This window comes from Marmota monax, unplaced genomic scaffold (assembly GCF_021218885.2).
Source record: "Marmota monax isolate L192 unplaced genomic scaffold, Marmota_monax_Labrador192_F-V1.1 WCK01_AAM20220418_F8-fsc00083, whole genome shotgun sequence".
Taxonomy (NCBI): domain Eukaryota; kingdom Metazoa; phylum Chordata; class Mammalia; order Rodentia; family Sciuridae; genus Marmota; species Marmota monax.
The window spans coordinates 1192265-1215620 of NW_026692848.1; the positions used below are offsets into that span (position 1 = coordinate 1192265).

At 55.5% G+C, this 23356-nt stretch overlaps 1 protein-coding gene across 3 annotated transcripts in view; it reads right to left on the reverse strand.

Annotated features, from left to right (window-relative positions):
• Window positions 1–8810: 8810 nt before the first annotated feature.
• Smoc2 (SPARC related modular calcium binding 2) overlaps window positions 8811–23356 on the reverse strand; it is a 144108-nt gene continuing 129562 nt past the window's right edge. For all 3 annotated transcript variants that reach the window (XM_046449355.2, XM_046449356.2, XM_046449357.2), the window contains exons 10-13: window positions 21551–21653; window positions 19377–19651; window positions 11905–11942; window positions 8811–10092 (exon numbers count right to left, since the gene is read on the reverse strand). In XM_046449355.2, coding sequence (XP_046305311.1) covers window positions 10075–10092; window positions 11905–11942; window positions 19377–19651; window positions 21551–21653 — 434 coding nt within the window. In that variant the 3' untranslated portion in view covers window positions 8811–10074. The remainder of the gene's footprint in view (window positions 10093–11904; window positions 11943–19376; window positions 19652–21550; window positions 21654–23356) is intronic.

The window sequence follows — 23356 nt, forward strand, 5'->3', positions numbered from 1 at the left end:
AATGTGATTTTTTAAATTTCCAAATACTTGATATTGTTATATGAATGCTAATTTCCAACAGGATTCTACTGTGGCAATAAACAAGGTCTGTGTGATATCAAAGCTCTGGAATGTGTCAGGACCTCCTTTGTGGCCAAGTTCTTGTTTTTAATTTCCTTCGACATTAACTTTAGTGTTTATGCTGTACTCTCTTATTAGTATATTACTTCTCACTGTTTTTCTACTTTGAAATCCCCCGACTTACAGAGACACTGGAGGTGTGGTGCAGAGTCCCCAGATCCGTCCTCGGGTGCTGACTTTCCCCCATGTCACCTTCTCAGCTCACTTCCCTGTGCACACACCAGGTGTGTGTGCACGCAACTTGCTCCTTCTGAGCCTGTTACACGGAACCCAGGAGGGTTACCCTGCAGTAGACACCAAGACCAGCAAGCCACAAGAGTCCCCCCTGCTCAAGGCCATTGTGACCCTGAGACCCCAGGCTCCGGAACAGGTTGCCCCTGGGTCACCACCTCCCGCCTGCTCGCAGACACTGCCCTCCAGAGCTCTTTGAGGATCCTTTAAATATTTGACAGGTCAGATCACATTTTACCGTGTCTGCAAACCTCCGAGTGGCATGATGGTGTCCCTGTGTCTCACCCACCAGCCTCTGTGCGGCACTAAGAGCCTCAGGGGCTCCTGGCATTTCCTGGGCTGGGAGTTCTTCCCCTCCACCCCTGGCCCTGAGGCCTCGGCCCTGGGCCAGCAGCCTGTACCTCTGGTCTGGGGCCCTTGCCCTGCAGGGTGTTGCAAGGGCAGTGTCCCAGCCCTGGGGGTCTGGGCCGCCCCCCAGCCCTGCAGCTGCCCTGCGCCTGGACTTCGATGCTACGTCTTAAGGACCTTCTCCTGCTGCCTCGCTTAACTTTTCCTGTTCTTCATTTCTCGAGGTCGCGGTGCCCAGGAGGAGTGTGACGCCAGCTCACAGATACTCAAAAACAGCAGGGGGTGAGCACAGGCAGATGGGTGCTGAGGAGTGATGAGCTAGGTACATTCAGTGGGCGTTGCAGGCCTGTCCCCACACCAAAGGCCCAAGCTGCCCACCAGGCCTGCAGCCCGCTGGCCCTCTCCTCTGGGAGTCAGTGTGTTGAACGTGGCTGACACCGTCCGTCAGATTTTTGATGGAAACGTGCCTGAGTCAGCAGGCTGGAGCGCAGGTCTGGCAGGAAGGCACCCGCCGTGGCCAGGAGGACCTCAAGGACCCCATTGCCCTCGCCCAGCCTCAGCAAGATGGTCCTTGAGCCAAGACCTGAGCCCATCCCCTGGGCTCGCAGAGCACTAGCTGGCTTTCAGACAGTGCCTTCGAAGGCCAGGTGTGCTCTGGAATGTCCCCTGCCCGACAGGCTGCTGCGGCTGAGGGACTCCCACCCTGAGCAGGGGACTCTGGCACTTGGCTCCCGTCTGTGGGCTGGTGGCTTCTGTCCTGACCCTGATTCCCCTACTTGACCCTCCCCTTCGTGCACGTCATCAGTGCCTAGCACAAAGGGCAAGGAGATGGAGTCCACAGCCAAAGGGAAAAGGAGAAAGGCAGATGGAGAATGGCCAGCAAGGAACATCGGGCAGATTCAAAACCTCAGCTACTGTCGAGACTCCACTGACCAATGAGAACTTAGTGGGTGACATGGACACTCTGTAACATTATTATCTACAAAATGCTTCCATTCTGTGTTTCTATCCAATCACGTTTTAAAGTGTGTTTTCACCTCTGTTTGTCCGCACAGGCCCAAGGCCATGGTGCTGTTGCCCAGGAAGGAAGGGGGTGTGGAGCTTCCGCCACTAGTCAGCGCACCTTGAGCAGCTCACTGACTGTCCTGCTCACGCACTTTGCTCTCTCACCCCCCCACGCACAAGCCCCGGGGCGTGAGCACCTCAAGGGGAATGTGAAGCCAGGCCAGGGCCTGCTGTGTCGGGGGAGGGACCCCGGGGATTCTTCCTAGGGCGTCACTGGTGGCTTGGAAGACGAAGGCCCTGAAGCAGAGCTGGCCAGCTGGGCTAAGGTAAGAACTGCAGGTAAAGACGTGGACAGGCAGCTCCGGGCAACCGCCGAGACCTAGGCCTGGGACTCTCCCTGGACCCAGCCCGGCCTCCTGCTCTGCGGCCTCCTGGGGACAGGGCTTCCTCCTTCTGCTCTTCACGCAGACCACACGGGTCCCACTCTGAGGTTTGTTCTCACGGTCGCTGCGTCCACATGCTGACACACCATCTGATGGGTAGCTGCCTGCTTGGTGGGGCTCGGGGCTTCTGTCTTGAGAGTGGAGCGGCTACCTGCCCAAGGCCCAGCGTGTGCCCAACTCCAGCGCCTGCGCAGCCAGGGAGCCCGAGTGAGCCTCACCATCTGGTCAGCTGTGTGTGTGGACAGAGCTTCCTGGCTGCTCCAGGGCGGCTCCGTAGCATGTGAGGTACTTCCCTGGGGAAGTCAGAGAAGGGCCCAGGGGGCCTCTGCACTCGGTGTGCCTCTTCCTGAGTCTGTGAGTCCACCAACATAGGAACATTGTACAAATAGGGCGTGGGATGCCTCCACACGCCGCACTACGGTTTGCAGCACCCACCTTTGGATCAGGGAGGACTCCTCCCAGTTCCACCCCCGGCCACTTCCTGTGGCCCCCACCCAGGACTGTCTGCCCCCTCTGTTCCTCTGCTAGGAGCTCCAGTACCATAGGGGATGGACTCCCTGTCCACCCTGCAGGGTCTCATTTCTAGTTTCATTCCAAGGTTCACCTAGTATATGGCTTAGTTTTCCTAATAAATATTCATTATTAGGAATATTCTAAAATATGACATGCTCCTTCAAAGGGAAGTGCCGTCTCCTGAGGGAGTGGGATGTGCTGCTGCTCACAAGGACACTCCTCAGGCCACTGTGAGGCAGAGACAGGGTGTGTTAGCTGGCACCTCAGGTTGCAAGTCTGGGGAGACATGGACACCTCAGGGCACTGCCCAATGGACACTGTCCCCTGAGCCCACTCTTCACAGGTGCTGACCCACAGAGGGCCCTGAGGAAGGCCCTGGAGACCACTGGCAGACACTGTCCCCTGAGCCCACTCTTCACAGGTGCTGTGGGGCCCTCCGGGTGGGTCCCTGAGGCTGAGCCACGAGGGCTCTGGAAGGCCCTGGCCTGCATCTCGTCTGCCCTCGCAGGGGTGGCTCCTACAGTCCTGCCGACACTGCAGGCTGCCGTGAGGCTGTGAGCCGTGTGTGACCCGGGGTGCCTGAGAGCAGTGTGTGCACGTCAATGCAGCATTCTCTGTCCCCGCAAGTTTTCTCCTGTGCCCACACTGTGCACGCTAACCCCACTTAACCCCCAGAACCGCTGTCGGGCCTCAGTTTCCAGGCACAGGTGAGGCTTTAAGGCCGATAGGCATGCAAGGGGCCTGGGGGTCTCGGTGCAGTTCCTAGCAGAGCCGGGTGCTCAGCCCCAACAGGCTCCTGTGGAAGCAGCCCCGTGGCAGGGCTCTGGGGAAGACGACTTACACATCGATCCAAGAAATGGGTTTTCTTTTTTCCGTTACTACAGACCAAAAACCTTTGGCAATCTCTCTCTCTCTCTCTCTCTCTCTCACACACACACACACACACACACACACACAAAGTTAGAATGCACACTTTTCCACTTTCTTTACCAGCAATGTGTAGCTATATAAATAACTTCAGCTTGTTACTCTATCAGCCGAATCTCCAGAGGATCTCTGTCAGAGGAACCAAAAGTACCGTGCAATTAGGCTTCACTAGAACCTTGATATGTCGAACTTGAGGAGGGGAAGGCCTCTGCTCTGGTTCAGACCCCCTCCTTGGGTTGAGTCTGCTCTGAGTTTGGAAATGATGCTGGTCCCGTCTTCCGATTCCCCACTGAGGGCTCCCTCGCCCGTGGTCCTGAATTCTCAGGTGTGCACAGTGGGTTGGTGGCATGTGGATCCCGCGGGCCATTGCCAGTCCCACTTTCACAGTGACACTGCTGTGTTCACGTTCCCGTCCCCTCTGCAGGGCACACACCTGCTGCTCCAGACCACACCCATCCCTGTGCAGGCTCCACTGACCTCACCTGGTCCTCTGGAGTTGACCTTAAATGTTGAGCTCACATCAAATGGTTCTTATGGGAAACACGATAGGGACTGAGTTCTGCACCCCCAAATGTGTGGCCAAAGCCTCACCTTAGTGTGAGGTGTTTGGAGATGAGGTCTTTGGGGGTGAGTAGGTTCAGGTGAGATCACGAGGATGGGCCTCTGCTGCGTCTTCACCATGCGAGGTGACCGAGAGATGGACCGTGTGTGAGCCAGGAGCTGAGGCCTCAGCCGAGCCTGACCACGGGGGCATCTTGGTGTCAGACCTCCAGGCCCAGACCAGGGGGAAGGAACCCCAATGGCTTAAGTGCCCAACTGTGTGGCATAAGAACAAGGTGGTGGCACTGTCACAAAAATAACTGTGACACCAGTGAGGACTGTGGATGTCCTGTGGATTAAAGACAGGAGAGCATCACGCTGGCTCTGTTCAACCGATGAGGGGCAGCGATGGCACATGGCGAGTCTGCGTCTGCCTAGAAGGCACAGTGAGACCTGGAGGCGGATGTATGATCCCCTGCAGCACCCTGGACGCCAGGGCTTAGACTGTCCACGCTCAGCCACGATTACCAGCCCCTGCTCACGTGGGTGAGAGAGCGGGGGTCTGCACCTTCTGCCTGCAGTGCTCAGGGCCCCTGGAGGACCATGTGGGCACCTGAACACTGAAATCGATGAGGACAGACATCTGTCACATGTAGAAGACGACTGTGCTGGAGGTGACTCCATCTAGGGACAGCATGGTCACAGTGGGTCGGCCTTTCCTGCACCGGCCTCTGTGAATTCTGTTTGGGTGCCTGGTAAGCTGCAGCCAGCTCTGGGGGGGTCTCGAGGCTCTAGCCGTGATGTGCTACTAGGATTGGGAGATCCCAATAGGGACCAGGAGACCAGCACTGCTGTGGTTTTGAGTATGAAAAAAAAGTCAAACACTATGACATACGAGTATCTTATTTCACTATTTAAATTGAAATGTTGATTTTAAAGGAACTGTAAACATCAAGAATGCGTAGCTGGGTTCAAACAATCAGCATGGCATCTGGAGGCACTCACATGTCAAGCACCAGCTCACAATTCTTGCAGGAAGCGTTTGCATCTGTGTCTGCTTTATAGTTTTCCCTACAACTGGTGCAGAGACCAGGTGTCTGCAGTTAAGTGGACGACCATAGCCTTCCCAGGACCTCAGCTCTGGAACCTGAGGTCCTGCCCCTCTGTCCTCTGTCCTGAAGCTCCTCTCGGGAGCTTCAGCCCCACAGAACAAACATCTCATCTGGGAATCAGGGGGACATTAGTGCATCTGCTTTGCTCTTGAACAGAATGGAAACGGAAGCCACGTTCAAGGGAGGGTATCTATCGGTCCTGGGCCAATTATTCTCGGAGCACAGGGTACGGGCTGGCTGTTTATTTCGTATGTGCCGGTATCATCTAGGACAGTAGAGGAATAATCAGAAGAACCAGACAGAGGGGTCGCCGGAGCAATGAAGCCATAGAAGGGGGTTTGTACGTCCGGCTGCTTCACATGCCTGCAGAGGGCAGGAGGAGGTGGTGAGCTACAGACTTCTTTCTAAGAGAGAAAGGTGTTGGTCCCAGGACAGGAGGAATGAGTGGGGACAAGCAGTTGTGTGCTAGTGAGGAGCATTGCCATTTCAGTTACAATTGTCAGATACGGAGAATGGAAACCCTAAGATAGTGGGGGGAAGGGAGTGAGAAGAACGGCTCCTGTGACAGCTCTCCTCTCTTCCACGGTGAGTCCTTCCCAAACGCTGGCCACTGCTGGGGGAAGGTATCTTGTCAAACCCAGGACGATAGTGTGACTCCTCTCCAGGTGCTGGCCACTGACCCAGCCCCAAACCCAGAATCCTGAGTATCCAAGTGACATGCTCTCAGCGTAACCCATATAGCTCAACTCCTCCTTTGGCCAGTGGCTCATTTTCCACCAGGACGTGGGTCCATTGGAGGTGTGATCCCATTCCTGATAAAAGGCTGAAATGATCTGTGGAGTTTGCTGAGAACAATCCCACTGCGGCACACTAGGTGCGTGCACTGGGTGCTGTGCTGCGTGCTTCACGTTCACCCACCAGCTCTCCAACCACCCTGACCAGCAGCTGTACCCCGAGAAGCGTTTGTCGAGCGCTCCTGTCACTCCTGCCTTGCTGTTGGAGCCGGCTCTTATGAGCAAAGGATGAAGGGTGTCTTCGGACACCCGAGTGGAGGATTCCAGAAAAGGAAAAGCGAATAAATTAGCCGAATGCATCCTGCTCTGGAGAGTCCCAGGAGACCGTCACTGGAGGCAGTGGCTTTGAAGGCCCCGTTGCTCCATGGTGGACAGAGGGAGGCTCAGCTCAGGCGGGCTGAGCACAGGGATGGCATGGGAAAGTCAGGCGCTGGTCAGCTCCTTGTGAACTTCCCCACTCCACACAGCAGAAGCCCGAGAACGTGGAGTTCCCCAAGACCCAGAGAGGCGGATATGTTGGCCTTCCAATACACCCACGAAAATGACCAGCTCTGGAGAGTGCTGCTGGAAGGGCTCAGAAACCAGGCTGCTGCTACCTGGGGTGCCATGTCCCCTCAGGAAGGCAGGTCTGTGCACTGCCCAGGTCCTACTCCAGGCCCAGGCCCAGCGGCTGACCTTGCTGCTCAGGAGTACCTTATGGGGCAGGGCTCCAGGGTCAGGAGCCGTTGGGGCAGGGGCACCCAAGCTCAGAGCGGAAAGAGACAGTGAGATCCCCAGGAGTGAGGGGGATGGGATGCAGCCTGGAAAAGGCCGAGGAACAGCCTCACCGCTGTGGAGACAGGAGGAGGAGGAGCATCTGGCTGCAGAGATGTGTGGGTGAGCCACCCACGAGAAGCTGGCAAGCAGGGTGACCAGGTGGGAACCAGGGGTGGAGGAGAGAGAAGACTGAATCGGAATACCAGGGACACCCAACGGTCACCCTTGCCCTTCAACGGCAGGTTAACTCAAAACAACACTGAGGGATGTGAGTTTGCAAGTGTTTTGATGCAGGCTCTATGGGAAGGGCTGTGTGGGCTCTCTACGTTGGGCTTTGCCTGACAAAGCTCACAGAGGGGGCTGTGACAGAGATGAGGACATTGCAGAGGGTCCACTGGGTGACAAGCCCAGACCTCCCCAAGTGTGAAGGTCTGACCAGACGAGAAGGTTCCCAAAGAAAAGCACTGTCATTAGTGGACGTGCATCTGACTTATGATCAGGTAGGAGTGCTCTGGGCTCCACGCCAGGGCATTGATCTCTGGGGCTTTTCCGCACCTGGAAGGGCGGCTGGGGCTGTGGGAGGCCTTCCTTTCCAGGTCTTATTTACATGAACGGTTTCCCTATTAATAGTTAAGCCGCATTCCACCCACATGGGGAACACAGCCTCCGTGTCTTACTCTGTCTGCAAAGACGCAGGCTCTGCACAGTCCCGAGCTGCTCAGCGTTCACACAGAGCTCAGCTCTTGGGCATGTCCTCCAGGCACGAAACTCCCAAGACCTGAGAAATGGCCAAAGCACCAAGAGGCTCTCCTGGCCACCATCAGATGGCGGAGAACAAAAAACTTAAGAGCTTTTATTAACTGAGATGATGGAAGCGGACTGGTGGAGAGGGAAATGCGTCCTTTAATCAGGGGCAGGGGCTTCCTTGACATGACTGCAAGGTGTCGACTCTTCCCTAGTCAGAGACTTGAACGGGGCCATCGGGACCTCCTGTAATGGGGTAATGAATGCTGCCTAGGGTGCCACGTCCCCTCAGGAGGGCAGGTCTAGATAGGCCACGCGTGTGTCTGGAAGCACGTCCTTTCTGTGCATGTTAGCCACAGGTTCTGCTCACACCGCAACTCAGCGGTGTCCTCGCCAGCCCTGGGAGAAGAGAGCATTTCAGCTGTGCTCTACTGACACAATGCAGGCAGCCCAGGGAAGACAGGTGGGCAGAAAGGCAGGCTCTAGGCAGGACTGGCTGGGGACTGGGGAGAAAGGTGCTGCTGTGGGGACCTTGGTGCGAGACAAGCCAAATGCCGAGACGTGGAGGACTGTCCCCAAGGCCAGAGCCCAGCTGCCAGCACCGACCCTGCAGCCTGGTCCCTGCCCTGGCCGGGGGCCAGGCTGCACATCAGAGAGTGACCTGCCTCTGCCTGCGCAGGCCTCCCATTCTCCCCTGCCTGCGGAGAGCACGTCCAGCTCGTCTGCCCTGCTTCCTCCTACTCCAAGCTCAGGCTGAGTCAAGAGACCAGTCCTCTCTGACCCGGGCGGCACTCCAGGTGCAAGGAGGGAGCGAGGCTGCTGGAGCAGGCCAGAGCCTTGAGTAGCCCCGGCAGGCACCCGGAGGAGAACTGGGAGAGGTGGGAGCTGGAAGTGAGTGTCCCCTCCGGGTTTCGAGCAGTGTGACTCTTTCATCAGGACGAGGGAACCTTTCTGTGGTCCCGTAGCCTCTGGCACAGGAGGGTACCGGGAGGGCTGCAGCCCTCTCCTGAGCCTGGGCTCCCCAGGAGCTGACAAGCCCAGCACACCTGGGTGCCAGCCCTGTGCATCCACCCTGCCCACACAGCCGCCCCCACGGGGTGCATGGCAGCGTCCCTGAGCTGCAGGGGGACACCGCGGGAGGCCAGGCCAGAAGCAAGGCCTGCGTCTCAGCCCTGTGCCTCCCGGCCCAGAGCCTGGCTTTGCCTCCACGTCAGCACACACCTTTCCCATTGAGAAGTATCAAGTCGTGTTGGTTGGAAAGAAAAGACTCAATGCAGTTTGATCACATGTCTGATTTTAATCTAGGAAAAATGATTAATTTCAAAGTTCAGCAATATAAACGAGTATCCAAAACAACTAGGCTCACAGCTGTTTCCTAGACGATGTTGACGCGCGTTGAGCTGGCCTGGGGCTCCCGGCTTGTTCTTTGCCCTTGCACAGTAAGCACAGTCCTCGTGACGCCTCTCCACACACTCTCAGGGTCATGACTGCACAGGACCCTGCGGGGGACCAGGCCACGAGGGCCCTCCTACAGAAGTCTGAGCTGGCTGGCCTCACACCTCTCGCTTAGGGCCAGGTCCAGGGTGGCAGTGGCCATGAGAGCCAACTCTGCTGCTCACAGTGGGCACGCAGTTGCTGACCCTCTTGTGCCACACCCTCAGATGGACTCTGGCAAGGCCCCTGCCCTGAGGTTTCAGCAGTGTGCGGAGCAGGACTCGCAGCCCTTCCTGAGGCCCAGTCCACACCCTGCCCACACCTCTGCCGTCATGCCTCCTGGGGGCCATTTGTTCAGGGACAGCGTTGTCTTCCAGGGGACCCTGGGGGCACAGAGAAGCAGGCTGGCAGGAGTGGCCTAGTCACAGCCTGGGTCCCCTTTCTGAAGGAAGGGCCCCTCTAGGCCGCCTGCCTGGACTTATCTGAGCCCAAGGCAAAACCCAAAGAGAAGCTTGGAAGTGGAGGTGAAGAAGTTTGAAAGCTCTCCCCCACCCCAGCCATTTCTGCCCTCCTTCCTGGGGACCCGGTCCTTCCTGGTGACCTGGCTCATCGGGTGCGAGAGACCTCGGGAAAGCGAAATGAACAGACCGGCACAGAATCCCAAGAAACAGCCAGTCCGAGCACAGTAAGGGCAAGACCTACGAACTCCATTTCAGTGACACTTCTATGAAGCCCCAGCTGAGGGGACAAGGCTGGCGCCTGTGGACTGTAAGAGCGCGGGCAGCCCGAGGCAGGGCTGCAGAGGGCCTGGAGGAGGCTGCCAGCAGCTACCCCGGGCAGAGCCGAGAAGCTCCGTGCTTTCCAAACTCCTGTCCGCCAGGTGCGGGTTTCCACGGTGGACGAAGGACACATACATTGTATGTGAGGACTCGTCTGAAGCCAGCCTTCCACATTCCAGATCCAAACAGTCCGTTTAAATATCTCGTGTCTACCAAGTGGATTTACATGTAAAGTACAAAGTGCAAATACTATGGGCTTGTTTTTAAATCGCTCTTTGGTGAGGGAGACTCCCACATGTCTAGAAACCGCCATGGAAGGGCCAGCTGCTCATCCTTGCTTCCTCGGCTGAAAAAGAGAAGAGGGGAGTGTGAAGGGTGTGCATGTGCCAGGACCAAGACCTGCCTCCTGGGAAGGAGATGGACGGGCCCCAGGAGGGAAGGCCGGGAAGGGAAGAGCGCTGGCCTGTCGAACGAGAGCGTCCTGGACGGCACTCACACTGGCCCCTGAGAAGGCCAGGGTCCCAGGAGAAACACCCAGTGAGGACAGCAGCACTGACTCAGATATTCTAAGTGGGCCATACCTTGGTGTTCTGCAGATTCTCCTGTTCCCTTAGATTCATCACACCCACGTGGCTTTTATAAGCTAATCTATGCTTCAAATTTGATAAAGCCACAGTTGGTTTTTAAATTTTCCTTTTCACCTTTTCAAGAAATGCACTTGGAAAAGCATTTCAGTGCAGATCTCTTGCTCGGTCAGCACCTAACTTCCTGTTGAAGTAACTGAGGAGGCAGGAAGCAGGAGCCACCCACCGGGACTCCCTCTCCACGGGGACCAGTCCCTTCAGGCGAAGTTCACCCTGGCTTCTGCTGTGTTACTTAGGATTATTAAACTCTGAAAATTTAGGCACCTTCCGGGTTGCCCTCGGTCCCCTTGATAAAGATCTAAGGAGGTGGCGAGAAGAGAGAACTCGACTGCACACCAAGCCAAGGGCGGGTTTGTTCAGCCAGTCACCATGACAAGAGCCTGGGCTCGCTTCCCAGCTACTGCCGACAGACTTGCGTCCCGGCTAGGCCTCAGCTTGAGCACAGCTCGGACACACTAAGGAGGTGGCTGTGTGCCCTATCAGTTCCTGAATCTGCCTGTCACGCCTGCCTTGACAGTCCTGCCTATGGTGACGCACCCACAGGCTTTGGTCGTCGGCACCACTCCATTTCTCAAAGAAATGCCAATGGTCTTCAATTACAGTGTCACAGGCAAGTCCCAGCCCTTACTCCCAGGGTGGCATCTGCAGCGGCAGCCACCCTAGTGAAGACACAGCCAGGCTGCACCTTCAGGACGAGCCAAGCCGGGGACACTGCTCCAGCTCCTTTCTCTGGGACAAGGCTGAAGACCCAGGCTGGTTTTCATTGTCTACGGAAGGCAGTCCTCGGGAGCCCCAGAGCTCCACTGCACACCTGCTTTCCCAGCAGCCGCTTTTCAGGTAGCTGATTTGCAGGGGGATTTGAGAGTTAGACCATAAACATTCGTGAAACGAATCTTACAAGTCTTTCCTAATGAAACAGTTTGAAATTACAACCAAGGTGCGTGTGGAGGTCCCCACTTACAACCCAGGGGCTTGCCTGAGGGTGTCCTACAGATATCAAATGGGAAGGGACCGACTTCCAGGGAGGGACAAAGGTCTGCTAGAAAACGCTCAGTCCTGGCTGCGGCACGTGGTGCTGGAGAGAGGCACCACGTGGCATCCCTTAACCTCTATAAGATGAGATTCAGAAACAGAGAACACGTCTGCAAACACCAGGCAGAAGCCGAAAGCCCTCTGGGAGCTCAGCGCTCGTGGCCGTGGGCTCTCCTCCTCCTGCCCTCTCCTGAAAATGCAAGAAATAAACTTCAAGCACCTAGAGGACAGCTGGAAAACAGCCACTCCACAGAACAAGCCGACTCAGAAATTGTCCTTAAATGATTGAAATTTCAAATGATAAAAGGAGGGCAAAATCTGTGACTGAATGATTCAGCAAGTTGGTGGTTTCGGGTGGCACTTGGTGGGCAGGGCGTGGGCCCACAGGGTCAGGTCCTTCCTCTGCTGCTCCGAGAGGTGTCCTCGGATCTCAGCATACTGTGAGCCAGCGGGCCATTAAGCTCCAACAGAGACACACTCACCTGCCTTGGAGGGGAGCCCTCGGTGCTGCCTCTGGGGGCTGGGAGGGAAAGAGACATCATTACAAAAGGACGCTCACGGTGGCCTCAGGGAGGTCATCTGCTCTAGTGAGGTGCTGCTGGCCAGCAGGCTCCGAGTGGAAGGACACGGGGACGCCTCAGGCAGGCCAGGAGCCGGGCTGCGAGGCTCTCTGCACACTGACATCACAGTGCTCAGGTCCAACTAAAGAGTGTTTCATTTAATCTGAATTCCTGGGCCAAGTCCACTGACCCCAGAGAACTTTCTTCTAGGACCTTCCCCACGTTCCCAGAGGAGACGAGGTTCTGCGAAGGAAGCCCTGAGCCATGTACTGTACAAGGTCTGGAAATCTTTGGTTTCATTTAAAATCATTAAAAATCACCATGTGTGTCTCAAAATTATTTCCCCCAAATATCTGGGTAAAATCAGAGCTGCAGGGAGAAGCACTGTGTCCTTCCTGGCTTCACGGCCACACCCGGGGGAACACCTGGGCCTCTCCTTCCTTCTCACTCCGAGCCTCAACTTGTGTGTCTCGGTAGCTTCTCATATGCAGTCCTCCTGCCTCCCCCTTCCTGACCCCATCTTTGCTCAGTGCTCCTCCCGGCCCACCTGACGGCCACCCTCTCCTTCTCCCAGTTCCGGGCGGCCCCCCCACTCCCCTGGCTTCCTCCTACCTGGAGGGCAGCCCCCCTCTCCATTTTCTTTGCCCTTCCTCCTTCCTCCTTCCTGACACTGAAGATGGCTCTCTGGTGGGCTTGGGCCTCATCTCCTTCGTATCTACACCCACTCACTGGTGGGCTAGGTCAGCCTCTTGGCTTCAAATCAGACCACTCCTGAGGGTGCCCTGGGGGCAGGCGGCAGCTCCTCAGCCCTCTCTCCCTGGTCAGATTCTCCCCCAGCTCCCCACTTAGGTGTGCAGTGGGAGACCCTAGGGAACAGGACTAGACTCCACCGTCCCCCAGACGGTCGTCCCCTTCCTTCCGGGACAGGCTGGTGCTGCTCTCGAGCTCCTCTGGCTCATCGCCAGAGCGTCCTCATGCTGACCCCTGCCACTCCCCCTGCTGTCCTGTCGGCCAGGCGCAGCTTGGCCCTACCCCGAGCCTCGGGTCCACGCTTGGGCACCCCTCTGCTTCGCCCTGTGCAGCCCTCCCCACCCGGGGCCTGCACCAGGGGGCAACCGGGGATCCCTTACAGGAGTCAGGACACGTCCTTCCCACCAAACCACGGATGGCCTCTCGCCAGAAGGCTGATGGCCTCTCGCCCGAACGCTGGCCAGCGTCTCCGACACAAAGCGCAGGCTGGGTGCCTGCCGCCCCCACGGGTCTCCTCTGCTCCAGGGGTAGGCCCTGGAAGGGGCGGGGCTGCTTATTTTCTGACCTATTTTGGCAACGTCCTGGACAGGGGCACTTAGTAAAGAGCCTTCAGTTAGTCAACAGACAAAAGGCAATGTTTGTCCTGCCAAATTCCTCGATTGATTGTTGATTCACATCGACTCGATAAAAAAATAGTGGAAAAGGATGACTCTGTTTTCCTGCCCTATCTTCCTTGCCATGTCGGGGCAAACAGAAACACATTGTGGAAGGGTAAATGCAAATGTATTTAGCAAACTGCAAAAACATTGAATAATTAGGAGTTTTCTTTGTCTCAAATACAGGTTTTGAAAATGACCCAAGTACTAGGAAACCACTGCTCCTCTTCTGCTTTACTTTGCCTGAAATAGGAAAAAAAATGCATGGTGCAGTGGCCACACCCGTAACCCAGTGACTGGGGAGGCTGAGACCGGAGGTCCAAAGGCTAGCCGCAGCAACTTAGCAAGACTTGGTCTCAAAATAGAAAATCCAAGAGGGCTGGAGGTGTAATTCAGTGAAAAAGAGTCCCTGGATTCTAGTCCCAGGACCACAAAAAGAGATTGGTTGATTGATAAATAGATAGATGGACAGATAGATTAGAAAGAAAAATAATAAGATTTTTTTTCCCAATGATTCAAATCCAAAGAGTACTACAGTGATTCTTTGACTCTCTTTGGGGCCAGTGTGGCTATTCAGCAACAGTCTGTTTTTGTTTGGCTTTTCTTTATGGCTAATGTCAATCCCCCTCATAATTCAAGGTTGCTATGGATTAAAGGTAAGTGACAGGAAGAAAAAGTTAATAAGTATAAGAAAAAAGCTTGCTCTGCTGATGAAGAGTATGGACTTCATCCATGACCTCTGGCACAACTTTCCACTTAAGATGGGGAAGGGAAAGGCACCATGCGAAACAGGGAGAGAGGAGAACATGTTCTTAAGGATCTCAAAGGACAGAATGCGAATTATCAACACAAATACCCAGCACTGCCACTGATAAACATGGGGTCCAGGCGGACTACAGGGAGGGAGGGGACACAGGACAGCTGGGGCCTACGCCTCTGGCCCTGCGTGGTGGGGAGCAGCCTGGGCACCCTGGCCCTGCTGCTCAGCTCAGACAGCTTGGCCACTTGGTGGAAAAAGATGATTGGGTCAGAGATGAGCGTCTCCTGATCGCTGAGCTTCTGTGCAAAGGCTAGACTGAGAACTGTGAAATCAAGTTGAATACCTTCTGACTTTGTTTTCTGAATCCTTCATGAATCCATCTTTTTTTTTTGCTTTATAATGATAACTTTCAGACAATCATTTCCTTTTTGTATTTTTTATAATATAATCGTTTATATCAAGCTTGCCAATGTATCTTAGAGGCACTAATTTGAATGCAAAATCAGCTGTAATTGCTTCAAATCAATGGGGTTAATTTAGAAAGTGCCTGTGTTAAGAGAACCCTCGGGGGGCGTGTACCTCTAGACCTGTGTATGGAACGTCTCTTCCTTGATTTCTCACCACTCTAGTAGCAAAAGCCCGTCCTGGAGAGCGAGCAGCACACAGGCACCAGCAGGTTTGCTGTCTGCGCCCAGGCGCTCGGCTCTCACTGAGACGGGCTGACACTCTCCCAGCTCCACAGGGCAGGCAGAGGCCCAGTCCACGCCCAGTCCACGCCCAGGCCGGGCAGCAGTGCCATGAGACAGCATCTGCCAGGACCTGCGGAGTGGACCCCCGCCCCCGGGAACAGGACGACTGCACCACTTTAAACCCGAAGGAGGCGCATGACCCTGAGCCAGGGACAATCTGTGGTCACTGTCCTACAGCCTGACCCACGAGGGCGGCCAGCTTACACACCAGGCTGCCCTCCATCGGTGCTGCCAACTCCGAGCACTTTCCAAAACCAAGCTCCTCCTCGGCCTCAGCAGGCCAGAGTGGGACAGTCACATCGGCCACCAAACTGTCCACACAAGCTTCCCAACACTGCCCTAGGAACTCAGCTTGTCCATCGGAAGGCAGTCAGTGGGCAGACGCCCTCGGCCAGGGGTGGATGATGCTCTTTGATTTTTTGTATCTGCTGCTGTGGGTCTGCTCCCTCTCAGTGCCCTGGGCTGCCAAACTTGGGTTTGGACCTCCATGGGGCCCAGAGCCCCTGGCTGGGTGCGTGCTCTCCTCTCCACACCTGGCATTTGGCAGACCGCTGGGCATTGGTCACTTGGCATTTTGATGCTCTACTCTTTTCCTTCACACGGTGAGACCTCAGACCCTGCACCTGCCTCCTGTAACCCACCCCAGAGGCCAATGTCTTTGGTGAGTGACTCCAGAGCAGACGTGCAGGCTCCAGTGTCATGGCAAGACTGACCCTGACCGCAGTGGACACTTGACCCTTCCTGGGCTGATGGCCTGCTGGGCAGAAGTGTCCCCCATGCACCGTCACCAGCCTGGGAGTACAACAGCCCGCTGGCCCTGGAGGCCCATCATGCAGTTAGCATGGAATGGGTGCTCTGACTGTACCAAGTGCTGAGGCTGAGACAGACTCCCCAGCGAGCAGTTTTGGGGGGACAGGGGTCACAGCTGAGGGGGCCTTACAGGGCATAGGACAGAGAGCTGCTGGCTTTCCTGTAAGAAACCAGACAGCTGGGCGCAGTGGCCAAGCCTGTACTCCCAGAGGCTCGGGAGGCTGAGGCAGGAGGACTGCAAGTTCAGAGTCAGCCTCAGCAACTTAGCAGGACCCTGTCTCAAAATAAAAAATAAAAAAAGTCTGGAAGCATGGCTCAGAGGTTAAACGCCCCTGGGTTCAACCCTTGGAACTAAAAAAGATAAGAAGAAATGGGAGAGTGGGCAGTGGGGGGTGTCCTGAGGGGACGAGGCATCCTTGCAGAAGCCACCTGGAGACTCCCCAGGGACCCCAGCTCCTGAACCCGTCCCGGCAGCAGCTCTGGTCCTTGAAGGCCCGTTTACTGCAGCATGTGTCCTGCTCCTCCAGCGCACAGCCTCTGCACTGCTTCCACCGAGGGAAGGACTCCGCAGGTTGCGACCCACTACAGAGCAGGGGCCAGGCGCTCCATCCTCCGTGGGTCCTCGGGGCTCTGGAGGCTGGCCCTGCTTGGGCTTTATTCCTAAAGTGGCACTAGGCCTCCAGTGTCCCAAGCAGCAACCAGCGTAAAGAGAGTGAGCCAGGTCCCGGGTCACAGGTCGAGTCAGGTGGAGCAGGACAGAAGAGCCCAGAGCCCCAGCTGGGCCTCCGCAGGACAAGCAGGTGGTGGGGTGCAGCTCCTATAGCAAAGCCAGGCACAGGTGCCCAGGACGCCACCTGGGTGTCTGCAGGGGGCAGGCACACTGCTGAGGACAGGGGACCAACAGCAGGCGGGACTGCAGACAAGCGCCCCTGCCCTGCCCTGGTCCTGAGGCAGCAGCTGCAGAAGACAAGACACAGTGCCCGGTCCTCATGTGATGAGCGTCCTTGCCCACGGTGAAGCGGTGGTGACGGACCCCTGCCCTGTGACCTCACCACCCAGGACATGGCCAGGATAACACGGCCAGGAGGACACACAGCCTTGAGTGGACAGCTTCAGTCGGAGCCGCTGCTGCTCCAGGCACAGCAGGGACATGCCTTGTCCCTCTCTGTAGCGCACACCTGCTGGCTTCCTGTCCTCCCAAGAGTCTGCTTCAAGGCCAGCTCCTGCCACCCTGGCCAGGGTCCTTGATGGACACAGAGGTCTCAAGTAATTATGAGATTTGTTCCTTGACCCCTCAGGCATGGCGGGGTGGGCCTCTCCAGAGTACCGTCCCCTTGCCAGAGCAGAGGACAGCTGAGGTTGCCACCTGGCCTGTCCTAGCTGAGACCTGGTCAGGACATCGGGCAGCACTAGGAGCTGCAGAGATGCCCAATCCTCGCAGAGGAATCAGCAGACGGTCTCACAGAGAGGCCAGTGGAAGCAAAGCTGGTCATGAAACGCTGAGACAGTCAAGGCAAGCACCGGGGACAACTCCAGGCTGGTGTCCCCACTGCCTTCCAGGGGCCCACCCCCAGCTCAGCTCAGAGGAACCACCTCAGAGTGCTGCTACACACCAGAGGGCACAGAGACAGAGGATGCCACTCACGCGTGCTGGGGAACAGCCAAGCACAGCTGCCTTCCCAAGGGTGACCCGAGGCTGACCAGACTCCATGATGTGGCTCGGCTGCCCACCCTGCCCAGCACTGGCCCTGCCCAGACGAGGACCCAGGCCTGCCCCAGTGAGGGGCTTTCCCCAACAGCACACATGTGTGGCCGGGGCCCTTGGGCTCAGACCTGGCTTCTCCCTGTGTGTGGCCTCTGAGGACATGAGACCCGACTCTCCTGGGACTCCCTGGCTGCCTGTGACAGCACGCTACTTATGCCAGGCCCACCGCAGAAGGTGCTTCCACTGCTAAATCTGCTAAGCCACAGGAAGAGCAGGTCTGGACACTGGTCTTCTGCTCATACACTGGCCTGGACATTTGGTTGGAGCCCGTTCACAAGATTGGTGAGCTATGTCCAATGGCACCTGAGTCCTACTTTGAATTTTGAAAGGCAAAACGTATTTGGAGAGTTGGCCACTGATTTGAACAGTAAAAGCCTTCTAACCCTGTGGCTCTGGGGTTCTGACCGCTGGCCTGCTGCCCAAGTTCGCTATTATTTCTACAGCAATGGTCTGCAATCACCATGTGCTGTTTCTCAACACCCTCACCTGAGGCAGTCTATAAACCTTAGGAAGTGAGCACACAGACATCACACTGGGACACACAGGGAGTGCATACACCAGGAAGTGAACACAGACATCACACTCGGACACACAGGGAGTGCAGACACTAGGAAGTGAACACAGACATCACACTCGGACACACAGGGAGTGCAGACAGGAAGTGAACACAGACATTACACTCTGACACACAGGGAGTGCAGACAGGAAGTGAACACAGACATCACACTCAGACACACAGGGAGTGCAGACACTAGGAAGTGAACACAGACATCAAGATCCAACACACAGGGAGTGCAGACAGGAAGTGAACACAGACATTACACTCTGACACACAGGGAGTGTAGACACTAGGAAGTGAACACAGGAAGTTCAGACAGGAAGTGAACACAGACATCATGCTCTGACACACAGGAAGTGCACATAGGAAGTGAACACACACACAGGAAATGCAGACAGGAAATGGACACAGACATCATGCTCTGACACACAGGGAGTGCAGACACTAGGAAGTGAACACAGACATCACACTTGGACACACAGGGAGTGCAGACACTAGGAAGTGAACACAGACATCACACTTGGACACACAGGGAGTGCAGACACTAGGAAGTAAACACAGACATCACACTCGGACACACAGGGAGTGCAGACAGGAAGTGAGCACACAGACATCACACTGGGACACACAGGGAGTGCAGACACTAGGAAGTGAACACAGACATCACACTTGGACACACAGGGAGTGCAGACACTAGGAAGTAAACACAGACATCACACTCGGACACACAGGGAGTTCAGACAGGAAGTGAGCACACAGACATCACACTGGGACACACAGGGAGTGCAGACACTAGGAAGTGAACACAGACATCACACTTGGACACACAGGGAGTGCAGACACTAGGAAGTGAACACAGACATCAAGATCCAACACACAGGAAGTACAGACAGGAAGTGAACACAGACATTACACTCTGACACACAGGGAGTGCAGACACTAGGAAGTGAACACAGACATCACACTCAGACACACAGGGAGTGCAGACACTAGGAAGTAAACACAGACATCAAGATCCAACACACAGGGAGTGCAGACAGGAAGTGAACACAGACATTACACTCTGACACACAGGGAGTGTAGACACTAGGAAGTGAACACAGGAAGTTCAGACAGGAAGTGAACGCAGACATGCTCTGACACATAGGAAGTGAACACACACACAGGAAATGCAGACAGGAAATGGACACAGACATCATGCTCTGACACACAGGAAGTGAACACACATAGACATCATGCTCCAACACATAACATCACCCTCCAGGCTTCACACTGGCAGCACACACAGGAAATGAACGGGACATCACACTCTGACACCAGGCGTGGGGACATGGGCAAGGCTCACTGTGGCGCTTCCGCGTGCTGGCTTTGCCCTCCTCCTTGGTGGCGCCCAGGCAGCCCGTCAGCTCCTGCACAGAGATGGCCTTGTTGTTATTCACATCACAGTACTCCACAAACTTCTTCACACACTTTTTGGGCTTGGATTTTTTCCGAAGGAATCTCTTGAAGGGTTTGATTTCCTTCTTGCCAATGTCCCCGCTGGAGTTTTTATCGAGCAGCTTGAAGTACCAGTGCACCACCCGCTCCTCCAGGGTGTGGCTGGGGTCTGGTTCTGAGAGTCTGGAAGGAAGACAACCTGTCAGGATGCAGAAGCTCCTACTGTCTCCACCCAGCCCTCCAGTGTCCCCCTCTGTGGGTACTCACATCAGAGACCGATGGACAAGACTGAGGAAAAGCTAACCAGCAAATTCTCCAAGTTGGCTTGGAGTCACAGAGGCCACAGTGATCGTGTGCACGTCAGGCATGCACCTGGCCTTGTACTTGGGGAGAAAAGCTCCAGTCCTGGGCCTGGGCACCTTGACGGGCGGGTAGGAACAGCCACCAGCACCCTCCTAGGTCCTCTGGGCCCCTCAATGTGATCATTTTTGAATCATATAAAGCAACACACATGCATATAACAGGTGTATTGAAAGATCCAAATCAAAGCTTTTTAAGGCTACAACTATGCCGCAGTCTGGCTGGGCACAAATCATGAGCCACCGAAGCAGGAACAAACTTTATTTCTGAACTCCACCAGCACACTCCACACAGGCTCCCCGGGAACTCTCCCGAAACCCACGCGGCTTGTCCAGGAACCAGCCAATGGAAATATCTCCTCCAGAAATCCCTCCTCCTGCACTTCCCCAACCAATGGGAACTCTCCGGGAATCCCCAGGAATCCCCACAAGAACTCCAAAGTAGTGGCCGAGGCAGATAGTAATGCCTTGCCTGTCAACCAATACTATTGGCAAAATGCCAGGGGCCATTTCGACTCAGCTGTGGCTCTCAGCACAACTAGACAATTTCCCTTGGATTAAAAAGCAGTTTGCTATTTTAAGGAACAAATAGGTCAAAGCTGCCTTGGAAGCCTGGCTTCGAGTCAGACCTGTAGGCTGCACCTGCTCACAAGGGAGGAGGTTGTGCATACCCCACGGGCCCTCCCACAGGCTCTGCGTGCCACCCTGCCTGGGTGTGCTGAGCTTTGCCCCTGAGTGTGAACAGTGGGCAATCTGGCTGGCTGACACTGTTGACCAGTTTCCCAACTGTCAGAGGAGCTTCTCGGAGAGCAAGTCACCCATGGCCTTCAGCTGCAGCTCCCACGAGAGAACCCTTCCTACAAGAGCAAGAGGTGTAAAGCTGCAATCTTGGTGACGTTTTGCTTAATTCAATTCAATTTTCTACCCAGTCATGACCTTTTCCATTAGCACTGCCTTCCCCCTGAGTTGTCTGTAGCAGAGAGAAAATGAAGGTCCTTTTGCTGAGAGACCAAAAGCTTACATCACCCTGGATGGATGAGAAAATTGAGGGCTTGGGGACAGTGGGGAGAAGACCGACACTCCATGGAAATAAAATGTTAGACTCTCCACTGGAAAAATTTCCTTAAAATGCACAAATATGTATTGCTAGTTGTCAGGAAGAATACAGAATGCTTGGGTTGCCGTGGCAACGGCCCACGGGGAGTTTCCATCCTCCTGTGTCATCCGTGGGGTACAGAAAGGCACTTGTTCCCACAGGGAACAGGGAGGCAATGAGGCTCAGCTCCAGGCAAGTGTGCAGCATACCAAGGGGACCCTTTGGGGTCAGAGAGGAGTGACCGTACCTGCTGCCCCTCAACCACACTTGGAAACTGGGAAGGTGGCGAGTTTCATGAGCTGCATGTTCTACAATAAGTAAACCACATTTTGAGAGTTTTAAGTGAAACATTTCATTCCAAGGATTTAAAGCCTAATATATAACTGTAAAATGGGGTCTCATGACAGAGGGCATTCAGAAGTGCTCCCCTATCCCTGGCCCTCCTCACCACAGGGACCCTTGGAAATGCAGGGCCAGTCTCTTCCCCTGTGGTGCACAGAGAAACCTGACGAGCAGCCTCCTGGCCTTGGAGGGCTCTTCCTTCAGGCCCGAGTACTTCCCGGTGTCCCACCCTTAGGATCTGCTCTTCCTTGAACTTCCAGGGCTTCTGCGGGAAGCACAGCATACCTGCCCGATGGGGAGGAGGGGTCAGAGACAGCATGGACCATGTCTGTGGACAGTGCATCCAAGACGCTTGTCAAAAATTCCTGCTTTTTGGCACCAGGACAACCTGAAAAATAAAGGCACATTACAAAACTCACAAAAGCTAACAGGTTTTTCTCGACAATGGAAAGAAATGGCTCAGTGCTTAGAAAGTCTAATGTTGGGCTACTTTAATGTTAATGAGCTAATTTAACACTTATAGGCACTTTGAAATATGCAGCTTTTGATTTTGAATCAGATATTATTGATTGCAATTCTTGACATTTACTGAATTACATGAGGCTAAGAGCCATACAGTATTTCACTGATGGCCGCAGCAGTCCTCAGCTTGCTGTCCCGTCTTACACAAGGCCAGCCAGGCTCGACACGGTCAGGACGCACACCAAGCTCTCCAGGTACTGGAGCTCTAACCCAGGAGGCTTCTTGGCACTGTCCACTCTGCAGCCTCAGCTCTGTGGCCAGCCGCAGGGGGCAGGAGAAGCTCTGCAGCTTCTGCCGGGAGCAGACCTGCACATGGACACCAGTGGGACAGGAGTTAGCACTAGCAAACCCCAGAGCTGACCTCACATAGGTTCCCAGGGTCCAGGAGTAATCCAGCAGTTCCATTCATCTACAGATCACTGTTCACAATGTATTTTACACACAAGTGCCATGTAAGGACCCGTCTGTTGCTCACCCCTGTGGAATTCCCTACACCTCTCTCTGTCCTGCCATGTCAGAGACCTTCTCCCCACCCTGAGTTCAGGACCAAGAGACTGCCACCCACTTTGGGGTCTTTCCCTCCAGCGAGTTCCTCCCGACGTCCTGTTACCAAAGCCTGCGACTGGGAGGCACCATCATGGAGCCCCTCCGCCTAACCACGCTGGACAGCCCGAGCAGCCCTCACTGGGCACACCCTCCCTACAGAGAGAAGACCCAGCAAGGCTCGCTGCTAGACAGCCCAGGAGAAGAGACTGAAGAGGGCAATGCCAGGCAGAGGGCAGGGGAATGGTGTCCGTGCCCCTCGACAAGCTGGAAGGCCAATGATCACATCCACATTGGAGAGACAGAAGCAGAGATGTAGAGGGAGTGAGGCCAGGCTGGACTCCATGGGGGGTGACTAAAGGGACACGGGAGACGGTCTCCCTGGGGAGGGGACGGGTGCTGCGTCGAGCAGCCAGCACACGTTGGGTTCTCCTCACACACAGAGCCAGGCTGCCCCTGCCAACAACGGCCCAGGACCCCGCTGCTCCAGACCCCACCCTGGCAGGGAGGGGTGGCCCTGGGCAGTGAGCAGTCTCCTCATGTGGTGAGACCAGATGCAGGGAGAGGCCCTGTGAGTAGCCTGGACACTGCATGGACAGCAGGAGCCACAGGCACCCAGGCGCTGGTTCTGAGGCACACTGGGCTTCTCCAGCTGCTGTCAGGAAGCAAGGAGTCTAGACCACAGGGACAGAGAACACAGGCAGTGACCTGTAGACACGAGGGACCTCTCAAGATGTCCAGGGCCCTATGAGTCACAGACAGGAGTTTGGACTCATCTGAGGAAAGCAGGGGCCTTGGAAGATGTGGACACAGTCTGATGTGGTCCCTGCAGATGTCATGGTGCCCTCTGCAGACCACAGATTATGGAGGACCAGAGGAGTCCAGCTGAGCCACTGCAGGGTCCTGGAGGACCAAGAAGGGTCCTGGGAACCTGGCTCAGGATAAACCAGGCAGCGGGAAGCTGGGCTCTGGGATTGGGAGGGCCAGGGTCTAAGGGCCTCCTGAACCAAGTTCAGAGCCATTCCT